At 38.0% G+C, this 12,739-nt stretch overlaps 1 protein-coding gene across 7 annotated transcripts in view; it reads left to right on the top strand.

Annotated features, from left to right (window-relative positions):
• Positions 1–3,052: 3,052 nt before the first annotated feature.
• Positions 3,053–12,739, top strand: part of LOC126457331 (zinc finger CCCH domain-containing protein 13-like) — a 243,890-nt gene continuing 234,203 nt past the window's right edge. For all 7 annotated transcript variants that reach the window (XM_050093536.1, XM_050093537.1, XM_050093535.1 and 4 more), the window contains exon 1: positions 3,053–3,517. In XM_050093536.1, the coding sequence (XP_049949493.1) occupies positions 3,309–3,517 (209 nt within the window). In that variant the 5' untranslated portion in view covers positions 3,053–3,308. The remainder of the gene's footprint in view (positions 3,518–12,739) is intronic.

The following is a 12,739-nucleotide window of genomic DNA, read 5'->3' as shown; positions in this document are numbered from 1 at the left end:
TCACATGAATAATAATACAGTGCTTGTTTACCCAGCGAATCGTAATATGCACAATGTTTTAAATATTCTAAGCTGAAGCACATCAAATTCTATATAATACCTGTCCCCTTTTACTACTGCAAGGTACAGGTAGGATCAGCTTCGCAAAATAGCTATTTACTGATTTCCTAAATCCCAAGAATGACTATGCAGCTAGAGTTTATGTTTGCTTGCCTCGAACAAAGCAGCAAACAGCAAAATTTCTGATTAGTGGGCCTAATTTATTAAAGTATTAATTAACTAAATTGATAAAACGGCGCCACCTCACAGATCATTTGATGATTTAATATAATACCGTTCCATATATTGGATATACAATGACTTTGATAAATTTCATTGAAACATTTTTTGGGTCAACAGAAACCTTCGATCTTACTCGTCGGCTTTGACCCGTGACGTAAGCGTGTTGTGGTGTGTGACGTCATAACGTCATTCCTTAGTCATAGATCTTAATGGCTTCACTTCGAGGCATAGATAATAAAGCAGTTCTGTGTTCTAATAAGCTTTTGCTGTTATGTTTCAATTTCGTTTTTTACTGATTACTTAATAAAGTAGGATCAGTTTATTCTATCTCGTGAGATTTTTTTTTAAAGCCAAAAAACACTTATCAGCTACTGAAGGCAGCTACAACACTAGAAAAATCGCTTCTCGGTTTTTGACAAGATATTGCTTAATAAAGTAGGATCAGTTTATTCTATCTCGTGAGATTTTTTTTAAAAAAGCCTAAAAAACACTATTGCTTAATAAAGTAGGATCAGTTTATTCTATCTCGTGAAATTTTTTTTTAAAAAGCCAAAAAACACTTATTAGCTACTGAATGGAGCTACAACATTAGAAGAATCGCTTCTCGGTTTTTGCTTAGTAAAGTAGGATCAGTTTATTCTATCTCGTGAGATTTTTTTTAAGAAGCCAAAAAAAACACTATTGCTTAATAAAGTAGGATCAGTTTATTCTATCTCGTGAGATTTTTTTTTAAAAAGCCAAAAAAACACTATTGCTTAATAAAGTAGGATCAGTTTATTCTATCTCGTGAGATTTTTTTTTTAAAGCCAAAAAACACTTATTAGATACTGAAGGGAGCTGCTTAATAAAGTAGGATCAGTTTATTCTATCTTGTGAGATTTTTTTTTAAAAAAGTCAAAAAACACTTATTACCTACTGAAGGGAGCTAGAACATTAAGAACAATCGCTTCTCGGCTTTTGACAAGATATTGCTTAATAAAGTAGGATCAGTTTATTCTATCTCGTGAGATTTTTTTTAAAAAAGTCAAAAAACACTTATGCCTTTGACAACATCAATGTTTATCTCTCTCGCATTCCTTTGTTTCTCAACATTCTCCTCAGCTCTTTCATCTCTGTAATACATGCTCTCTGGCGACTTGTGACGTCATTGTTCAAAGCCGACGGGTTGTATCCCCTGCTGCACTAGTCCCGATTTTTTTCGTTGTTTTGCGTGGTTTTGTATGGCGGTCGGTGGCTACATTTGTGTATATTTAGTTTCTCCCCACCCAAAAACCCCCAATTTCCCACGCTTGTCCCGTTAGTCATTAGGCTTTTTGTGAAACCTGTGTATTTCAGTGTTTATGATACGTATGCGATGTTTTTATATCCGCCATATTGGAATTGTCGTTTATGGTCGTTTCCGCCATATTTGTGACGTCATGGGTCAAAGCCGACGGGTAAGATCGGACGCTTCTGTATTTCCCATTTTTTAGGGAAAGGTGCAGACTGACTGATTTTAAGGATCCTGGAACCTGATTAGGGAGCAAAATGGCGCTGTTAGATGTAATATCAACGAATTTAGCAACAATTAACATTTATTTCCTCATTAAAAGTAACACACACACAGATGTTAATTTAAAACACAGTTACTTGGAGTGGTGGCACGTGAATCTCGATACATGGTACATTATATAACGCAGTAACTGGACCAACACATATGGGGCAAGTCTTCTACATTACTGGTTATGATTTATTAAGATCACACACACACATTCACACTGATACAATGAAAGATTCCCTGCTCCACATGTAAGCTCACTGGGTCAGAGTGTGACTGGCTTTAGCAGTCAGTTTCAGAGAACAAAGCCCACTTTTGAAATCCTGTACAACTCCGTAATTTTGTTAGTAAACTTACCAAACATGAGCATATCTACTCCACGACGAAACTGAGTCTTCAATTAAAACACGGGAGATCTTTAAGTCGAATTGGAGATTCATGGTTTACAAAGAAACATTTGTGGTACAGCAGAGTATGAGGTACTACATATCTGTGGATGAAATACAAATTGGACAATAAATTAAATAAAATTTAACATATCCTTTCTACAAAGCACACGACACATTCACACATGATACACTGTATACCACATGGCGGCACCGTTCGTCCACGATGAGTTGTAGTTACACTAAAATCTCATGGAATAAACTGAATACTAAGAAATTAATATCGTTCCCTGACTGAAACAATTTGTTCCATACACCAGAGTGACTACCAGAAACTCAAACAAAGCTAACTCTTACACACTTGAACTTAGCAATTAGAGATACTACTTAGAGCATCAGGTGGGACTGACTGATGACACCGAAAAAGTTCAAAGAAGAACAGCTCGTTTTGTATTATCGCGAAATAGTGGAGATAGTGCCACATATATGATACGTGAATTGGAGTGGCAATCATCTAAACAAAGATGGTTTTTGTTGCGACGGGATCGTCTCATGAAATTTCAATTACCATCTATAGCCAGAATAATTGTGGTTCCATTTCTTAACGTTATTAAATCGCGTTGCCAATTGTCTATGTTATTGACTGTATGAGGGTATATTAAATATACTGAATGGTTGACAAACTAGTGTCGTCAATAAATATTGAACGTGTGCATGCCCCCTGTAAGCACATACATTGCATTGGATCAGTCACATTAGTTTTCGATTCGATGATTTTGTAGATGAAGAATCGATAAAAAGCTGGATAACTACAGAAATGTTATATCTTTATCCCGAGTGCCTCAAACATGGTGGGGGTACTCATATGTTTGTAGTGTTTGTGTACAAACTTACCCGAAGTAGTGCTTTATTTGTACGTCTTAATTCTAGTTTACATTCCAAAAACTTCTTACCGAATATCTGTATTTTCTAATTTTTTAAGCATTTTGTGACGATGGTTAGGCTAGCATCAGAATTTGACGATTGTCAGTGGATATTACTTTCTGGAGAGGTGCAAGTCACTTCTCAGTTTTCCGTGTGCTGGTTGTTAATAGACCCGTAAAATGCCCGAGAATATGCCGAAGCAGACCAAGCGTAAAATAACAGTTGAAGCCGGCCCTAGTAAGAATAAGGATTCCCTTCGGAGACCCAGTGTATTCGAACGTTTGGGAACCAAAGCGACATTATCCACATCAAGTGGTCAGCCAAACAAAGACAATTTCTGTCATCACTGGGTCCAGACTGGTACCTGCACGTATGGAAAAAACTGCAAGTAAGCTTACATATGTAATTCTACATTATTTCTATAAAGTAAAACGTTAGTAAACAAGTGTTTGACTGTTGCACATTTGTGTGACTGGGCGTTAGAGCAATCGTAATTACATTTGTTTAGTGTAAGGGATTATGATCACTTTGTGCTAATGTTGTAAATCGTGCTGCGTTTTATTAATACTGTTTTCACTATATTGCGTATTAATTTCGGTATAATACGTTGCAGAAGACCAAAGAGCCTGTTATTGGGACATTGCTGGTTCTGGCAGTATGATATATAATACAGATTTTGAAAATAATTATAATTTCGTGTTTTCAAAGTAATGTGCCACCTGTATAAGCAAATAATGCACCCTTGTATAGTGGAACATTATAGCTAGTTCTAATCTTGTTGTTGTTGTTGTGGTCTTCAGTCCTGAGACTGGTTTGATGCAGCTCTCCATGCTATTCTATCCTGTGCAAGCTGCCTCATCTCCCATACTTACTGCAACCTACATCCTTCTGAATCTGCTTAGTGTATTCATCTCTTGGTCTCCCTCTATGATTTTTACCCTCCATGCTGCCCTCCAATGCTAAATTTGTGATCCCTTGATGCCTCAGAACATGTTCTACTAACCGGTCCATTCTTTTTGTCAAGTGGTGCCACAAGCTCCTCTTCTCCCCAATTCTATTCAATACCTCCACATTAGTTATGTGATCTACCCATCTAATCTTCAGCATTCTTCTGTAGCACCACATTTTGAAAGCTTCTATTCTCTTCTTGTCCAAACTATTTATCGTCCACGTTTCACTTCCATACATGGCTACACTCCGTACAAATACTTACAGAAACAACTTCCTGACACTTAAATCTATACTCGATGTTAACAAATTTCTCTTCTTCAGAAACGCTTTCCTTGCCATTGCCAGTCTATATTTTATATCCTCTCTACTTCGACCATCATCAGTTATTTTGCTCCCCAAATAGCAAAACTCCTTTATTACTTTAAGTGTCTCATTTCTTAATCTAATTCTCTCAGCATCACCTGACTTAATTCGACTACATTCCATTGTCCTCATTTTGCTTTTGTTGATGTTCATCTTATATCCTCTTTTTCAAGACTCTGTCCATTCCGTTCAACTGCTCTTCCAAACCCTTTGGTGTCTCTGACAGAATTACAATGTCATCGGCGAACCTTAAAGTTTTTATTTTTTCTCTGTGGATTTTAATACCTACTCTGAATTTTTCATTTGTTTCCTTTACTGCTTGCTCAATATACAGATTTAATAACATAGAGGATAGACTACAACCCTGTCTCACTCCCTTCCCAACCACTGCTTCCTTTTTATGCCCCTTGACTCCTATAACTGCCATCTGGTTTCTGTACAAATTGTAAATAGCTTTTCGCTCCCTGTATTTTACCCCTGCCACCTTCAGAATTTGAAAGAGAGTATTCCAGTTAACATTGTCAAAAGCTTTCTCTAAGCCTACAAATGCTAGAAACGTAGGTTTGCCTTTCCTTAATCTTTCTTCTAATACAAGTCGTAAGGTCAGTATTGCCTCACGTGTTCCAACATTTCTACAGAATCCAAATTGATCTTCCCAGTTTTTCCATTCGTCGGTAGAGAATTCATGTTAGTATTTTGCAGCTGTGACTTATTAAACTGATAGTTCGGTAATTTTCACATCTGTCAACACCTGCTTTCTTTGAAATTGGAATTATTATATCTTGTTGGTGGCAAAAAATATCAGAATTTGAGCAGCAAGTGCTAATAGACTTCTCTGCTGTAAATTGCCACACATAGTAATTACCAGTGGTCTATCCATCTTTAGCATTGTGGGGAGTATTAATCATGCCAACCATCCTAGTTCTTTTCAAGAGTAAAGGGAACATGGAAGAGATTCGGATTTCATAGTGTTTCTTGCTTTCATTCCACACTCATATCATAATACTGCTAACGAACCCAGCTCAATTTACCCCCCCCCCCCCCCCCTCCAAAAGAAAAAGTTAAAATGTGACTCGAATCGGACAATAAGGAGGAAGGCAACAAGGTACCACACCTGCTGGCACTGTTACTAGAAAGTCTGTTTTATTCCCACAGTGCACCCCAAGGTCTGCATGGACTCTTATTTTGACTGGTATTCAGAAAATTTACCTGGCCGCAAAAATGTGTGCATGTATGAAGTGCTTCCCTAAACTCTCAGGAAACTGTTTTCTTTTTCTCTTTGTTGAATGTTAGACGAGGGTCTGTACTGCTATAGCTCAAAACTGATGACCTAAACTGTGTAATGCTTCAAACCTGATGAGGTGTTTTAAGTCATTTTTATGGACACATGTATTATAAATAGCTTCACATATCTTTTCTTATTATTGAAATATTAGTTTGCAGTTGATAAATGTTCTTTCAGTAAATAATATCAGTTCCATTATTCTGGAAGAACAGATCTTTTACAATTTAAGTAGGCTAAATGAATTTTTACTGAATTAAGGTAGCAGGTATTGTGGTATTACTTTGAGCCATGACGTGCTGTTAGCTGCATACAGTAAAAGCATTAGCTGTCACTATAGCCTTCAAATCTTGACTGAGACATCCCGGCAAGCAACCCAAATTTACACTGTCCTCGCTTCCTGGTCGAACTGCTATTTCCATGATAAGCTCCAGCATGTACCTAATACTGGACATCCGAATGATGAGCTATCTCCACCTCTCTCTTGTTGTAAAAATCTAGACCTTGCAGGAAGATTGGGCCCATTCCCAACAGATGAGATAGCTCTTAGTGGCATAGTTGTAATTTCAGCTAGGGTTAAAACCTCGTACTAGTAGTTAAAGCGGCAGCATATGGCCAGTACCCAGACACAACTTTACCTCAGGTTCAAAAGAAATAGCAGACTTGCTGAGTTCTACTTTATACCAGTTATGCTGTAATAAAAATAACACTTATTACTCAAAATAAACTGAGGATTTGGTCAAAGTCCTGGTGACCCCTGGGCTGAGAATTGGCATTGGCTGAGATGCAAGAGGTGTGGGATGGGGAGAGAAATTAGAGGAGGAGTTTGATAAACATCATAACTTTGTGGCATATATTCGTGAGTGCCAACTGTGAGGCCTGTTTTACAAACATTATACATCACCAGTCACTTTTAATATGTGTTAGCTGCATTGTTTTGATGACATTTATAGCATAATCAAAGCACCTCAATTTGCATATCATATAATTAAAAGTAATTTCATTTATGACTTTGAGTAACATTACAAAGTGAAAGATTTTGTGTCAGGTGCCTAAGTAAACAGAGAACAGCAAAAAAATTTAATATTTACTGATAATATCATGTTTACACCAACTTGTAAATGTGGCAGAAATTACTTCTGGCCTCATTTATTTTCCTTTGAAATTCCATGTTTGCAATATACAGAATAGAAATATGTCTGTGAATATGAACATGTTGGTTTTTTCCTATTGCCATATATGGTTTATGAATCATTGAAGTATTTTGAAGCTGTGAAGCACTTTTGGGAATTTCTATTAGTTGAAGCACTATTTAATTCAGCATCTCAAACAAGACTGTTATCAGATTATATTGTCTAAACCTATTGAGAGAAATTAATTTTTCTGTATGTCATTTTTTTGGAAAATACAGAAGCGTCTGATCCCGCCCGTCTGCTTTAACCTATGATGTCACAAATATGGCGGAAACGACCATAAACGACGATTCCAATATGGCGCATATAAAGTCGTTACATACACACTATGAGGACGAAAATACATCGAAAAACAAACACACAGATTTTCCACAAAAAGCCTAATGACACTAACGGGACAAGCGCGGGAAATGGGGTGTTTTTGGGTGGGGGGCAAACTAAATATAAACAAATTTAAGAGACCCACCCCCATACAAAACCACACAAAAGGACGAAAAAAAACCGACATCACAAAACTCCCCAAATACCACTAAACACAATATCATCTGGAATCGGACTCTTCCCTTGACCTATATAGCTCAACAGCAGCTCCCGATCCCATAAATTAGGATCAAACACTTCTCTTGGCCTATATATCTCAAAAACATCTCCTGATACCAGTACCAACATACACAGCCAGACATTGGGATCGAACACTTCCCTTGACCTGCGCACTGTTAATTTTATCCGTCATATCCATTCCTGAACAAAAACAACAACCTATTAATTTTACTAAGATTACCACATGGCGTACAGCGAACAACACTAAATTACCCTTCACACAAAATCGTTAACTCACTGAAACGAATTCCACTACAAACACAGCCGACACTCTAACAATTCTGGATAATGAGCAAAAGCAAACTGAGCCCATTGCACCACACAAACGAAAACGCTGAACATACCACCAGACAGCACAACAAACCACAACACAACGACATCTACAAACACGCCACACTCACAAACCAAACTCCGCGCTGTCATGACGTCACACACGACAACACCCTTACGTCACGGGTCAAAGCCGACCCGTGGGATCGGATGCTTCTGTCGACCCTTTTTTTGAGCTAGTAATTCTCTGTCCGTTCGCTGAGTAGTTATAAGCTTCATTTCTTTCCTCTTGTTTCGTGCTGTTATCAGTAGAGGAGGATTAAGTACATTTCACTTTATTTTTTTGGCTAGCATCACATCATACGAGAAAACGTTTTTTTCTTTAATAGTAGATGTACATATATTAAAACACTGGAAAAAATCATAATAATAAGACATTTAAATTCTCTGTTGCAATCAGGTCCTCCTCCTGATTGCCGTGAAAGAATCGTTTTGGGGCCGTACCTTTGATTTGCTGAACAGTTGCACCACAGATGTATCTGGGTGATGTTGTTAATCCCCATTTGTACACTGAACCCGCACATCTTCCACTATTTGTCCTCTAAATCTTCCAGTATTTGCCCTTGTTGTGTTGAGCACAGAGCTGGTCTTGTGGCACTTGTCAAAACCTAGTGGCCTGCTTGAAGTACATGGCATTGTCAGCTGTTCTGGGATAGCATTGTTCTGTCATATTTCTGTTCCTTATTGATAACAGTGAGGTTTTTGGGGAAATTTTAAGTGTATATTGAAAGGGTAGGCAAATGAGAAATGGAAGTGATGTATTTGTTGCAGTGGACAAGAAACTCAAATCCACCGAGGTAGAAATTGAAGCTGCATGTGAGATAGTTTGGGCAATACTTAGTATCAGGGGTGGGCGTAAAATGATAACACAGCTCTACAAAATAATTTTTTTTTTTTGTTGTCAGGGAAGTTTGAACGAAAATGGGATATTGTTATGATACTCATTCCGAGTATATTTGTACTTTTTCCAAATTGGCTCTGGTTTTTTAGATATAGGTTATTTGTGGAAATGAGAGTTTCATGTGGATAATATCGACTGCAGGGTCCATATATGGTGTAATGTATTTGCTACCTGTTTTTTAATTAGTGATATTGTACTATCTTTATTAAACAATTGTGCTCAGGGAGTGCATCTGTGTGGTTGAGGATTACATCATGCAAACATCACACTGTCAGCATGTGTTCAGTCCTGTTGTGCGGTGCGTGTGTTGAAGATATTGAGGGTTGTGCAGATTTGAATTCGGCGGTACTCGACATTCATTTGTTGGCCGAGGTAATCCCCGCAACAGCCGATAGGTAGCGTTCAGTGTAAACAAGAAAAATGGCGATGGTCGAAAGTCACACACATGTGCAGTGCAGCTTCAAGGAGATAGAACCTTTTCATCGTGACGTAGCAAATAAGAGGTGAGTATTCATTTCACACAAAACAATTAATGATGTTTGTTGGATGTGATTGACATGCAAATACAAGAAAGTTCTGCATAATATGTAGTATTTGTGCAATTTTGTTTTAGGAAAACATGAGTTCTTCACGCCGTCTTTGCGTGAACCATCCAGATGAGTTCTGCTACATTTGTGGTGAATACGTTCTTCAAAAGAACAGGAAGAATATCACTCCTTTTGTGAAGGAAGCGTATCTGGCATATTTCGGAATTAAACTTGGAGATCAAGACAAGGCGTGGGCACCCCATAAAGTTTGTAAATGCTGTGTGGAGTGCTTACGGCAATGGACAAAACGAAAAAGGAAAAGCTTAAACTTCGGAGTGCCTATGGTATGGCGAGAGCAGAAGAACCATACAGATGATTGCTATTTTTGCATTGTTAATGTGAAAGGTTTTAATACGTTCAAAAAACGAAAGTGGGAATATCCCGATTTGGAGTCAGCAAGAAGACCGGTGGTGCACAGCAACGATGTTCCTGTACCAACCTTCACAATATCACCCACGCTAACATCATCAGATGACGATGTGCACGGCGAGGAATGTACAAGTAGTGGTTCGGAATACGAAGGACGTGAGACACAACCCCAGCAGTTCGACCAAAAGGAGCTCAGTGACTTGATACGAGAACTCAATCTTTCAAAGCAAGCATCAGAACTCTTAGCATCCAGGCTTAAGGAAAAGAACTGTCTTCATCCAAGTGTTAAAATAACAGCTTACCGGACGAGAGAAGAAAACCTTCTTCCATACTTCAACCAAGAAGAGGTTATAGTGTATTGCAGCAATATACCTGGACTTTTACTTGAATTGGGGCTGCTGGAATATAGACCAGAGGACTGGCGTCTCTTCATAGACAGTTCCACTAGAAGTTACGCATCTATTCCAATTGCCCACTCAACAAAACTTTGTGAAGCATATGCTAACATCAAGTTGGTTCTGCAGAAAATTCAGTATATGCAGCACCAGTGGTTGATTTGTGTTGATTTGAAAATGGTGAACTTCTTGCTTGGACAACAAAGCACCCATGTTTTATCTGTATGTGGGATAGTAGGGCAAAGCACGAACATTGGAAGCAGGGAACATATGGCTGTTGGTGAAGCAAACATCAGTAATGAACCTCTGGTTAGTAGGGACAAGATTGTTCTTCCACCATTACATATTAAGTTAGGACTAATGAAGCAATTCACCAAAGCTTTAGACAGAAATGGTAATTGCTTCACATACATCTGTAATACGTTCCCTGGACTCAGTAGTGAAAAACTTAAGGCAGGAATATTTGATGGTCTTCAAATTCGCAGGCTCATCAACGATACCAATTTTACAAGTGTCATGACTGTCACTGAAGCATCGGCCTGGAACAGTTTTGTCACTGTTGTAAAATGTTTTTTGGGCAATCATAAAGCTCCCAATTACGAGGAACTGGTCAAAAACATGCTCACTAACTTTCAAAACTTAGGAGCTAACATGAGCATAAAATTGCACTTCCTTCACAGCCACTTGGATCGATTTCCTCGTAATCTAGATGATTTCAGTGAGGAACAAGGAGAGCGGTTCCATCAAGATATGAAAGGAATAGAGGAAAGATATAAAGGAAGATGGGACAGGCATATGATGGCAGATTATTGCTGGAATCTGCAACGTGACTGTTCTGAAGAGACCTATAAAAGGAAAGCGTGCAGGAAGCGGTTCGTCATGGACGGAAAATGATATACTTATAGAGAAACTTTTCAATTATGTTTTATACGTGGACAAATGCCTATCAGGTTTTCGTAGAAGCTATTTGTAAAGATTATTTTCTTTTTTCATTGTAGTTTGTAGTGCTCGAGTTCAGTATTAGCAATTTTTTCTAATTTTTTGAATAAATCATGCATTATCTCAAAAACTAGAGCCAAACTGCATAAATGGTTGCTATATTCGTCCTCAGCACCACTAACCCATCCTAAAGCCACTCAAATATCCTTGGCAAGAAAATGAGTGTTGACCAGTGTAATTGGATGCTTCTGTCACCTGTCAGACTCGTCTCCTGATGTAAACGAAAACTTCAGAGAAAACCTCAGTTTGGTTGTACGTAAGTTCTCCAATCATGTGTAATCATTGGTGAAGACTTTAATAATCCAGCAATTACTTGGGAAAATTATAGTTTTGTTGCTGGTGATCATGATAAGACATTCTGTGAAACTTTACTAAATGCCTTCTCTTAAAACTACCTAGAACACATAGTTAGGAACCCCACTCACGATGGAAGTATACTGGATCCAATGGCAATAAATAGACCTGACCTTTCTGAGGATGCTCACATCAAAAGTAGTATCAGTGGCCATTAAGTGGTTGTGGCAACAGTGATTACCAAAGTACAATGTACAATGAAAACAAGCAGAAAGATATATATTTTCAGTAAACCAGAGTGAAAAATAAATATGTCATATATCAACGAGGAACTTGAAACTTTCAGCACAGGATAGGAGACCATAGAGGAACTCTGGCTGAAGTTTGAAAGAGTAATTGACCATTCACTGCATAAATATGTACCCACCAGAACCGTTTATAATGGGAGGAAACATCCAGGATACACAGTCACGGTAAAGAATCAGAGATTACTGCGTAATAAATGTAAAAGCAAAGGACCATAGATAGAGAAGTGCTGAATGAAGTGTATTTGGCTGTCAAGACAGCAATGTGTGATCCCTTCAATGACTACTCTAAAAGAATATTATCAAGTGATCTTTCACAAAACCCAAAGAAACTCTGGTTGAATGTAATGGCTGTTAGTGGCACCAAAGTTAACATCAGGTCATCTTGGATGAGAGTGGAACTGAAATTGAGGGTAGCAAAGCAAAAGTAAAAATTCTTTACTTTGTTTTCAAATTTTCCTTTACAAAGGAAAACCTTGAAGAATTCCCCCAATTTAAACTTTGTACCTATGAAAAGTCGGTGATGTTGAGAAACAGCTTGAATCGCTAGAACTGAACAAAGCTCCAGGGCCCAGTGGAATCTCCTTCAGATTCTATACTGAATTTGTGTCCGAGTCAGTCCCTCTTCAAACTATAATCTGTGCAGATTCCTCGAATAAAAGCCCATGCCTATTTCTTGGAAAAAAAGAACATGTCACACCTGTCTACAAGAAGGGTAGTAGAAGTGATCCACAAAACTACCACCCAATATGTTTGACATTGACTTGTCATTGAATCTTAGAACATATTCTGACATCAAACATACTGAGGTATTTTTAACATTTCCTCCAAGCCAACTAGCATGGATTCCAAAAACATCACGTGAAACCCAACTTGCACTTGTCTCACATGGCATACTGAAAGCTTTGGGTCAAGGCAATCACGTAGATACACTATTTCCTGATTTCCCAAAAGCATTTGACTCAGTACCACACCTAGGGTTATTGTCAAAAATATAGTCATATGAGGTCTCAAGTGAAATTTGTTACTAGATTGAGGACT

This window comes from Schistocerca serialis, chromosome 2, assembly GCF_023864345.2.
Source record: "Schistocerca serialis cubense isolate TAMUIC-IGC-003099 chromosome 2, iqSchSeri2.2, whole genome shotgun sequence".
NCBI classification, from domain to species: Eukaryota; Metazoa; Arthropoda; class Insecta; order Orthoptera; family Acrididae; genus Schistocerca; species Schistocerca serialis.
The sequence above is the reverse complement of the archived record's forward strand: the minus strand, read 5'-3'. Positions and strand labels throughout refer to the sequence as shown.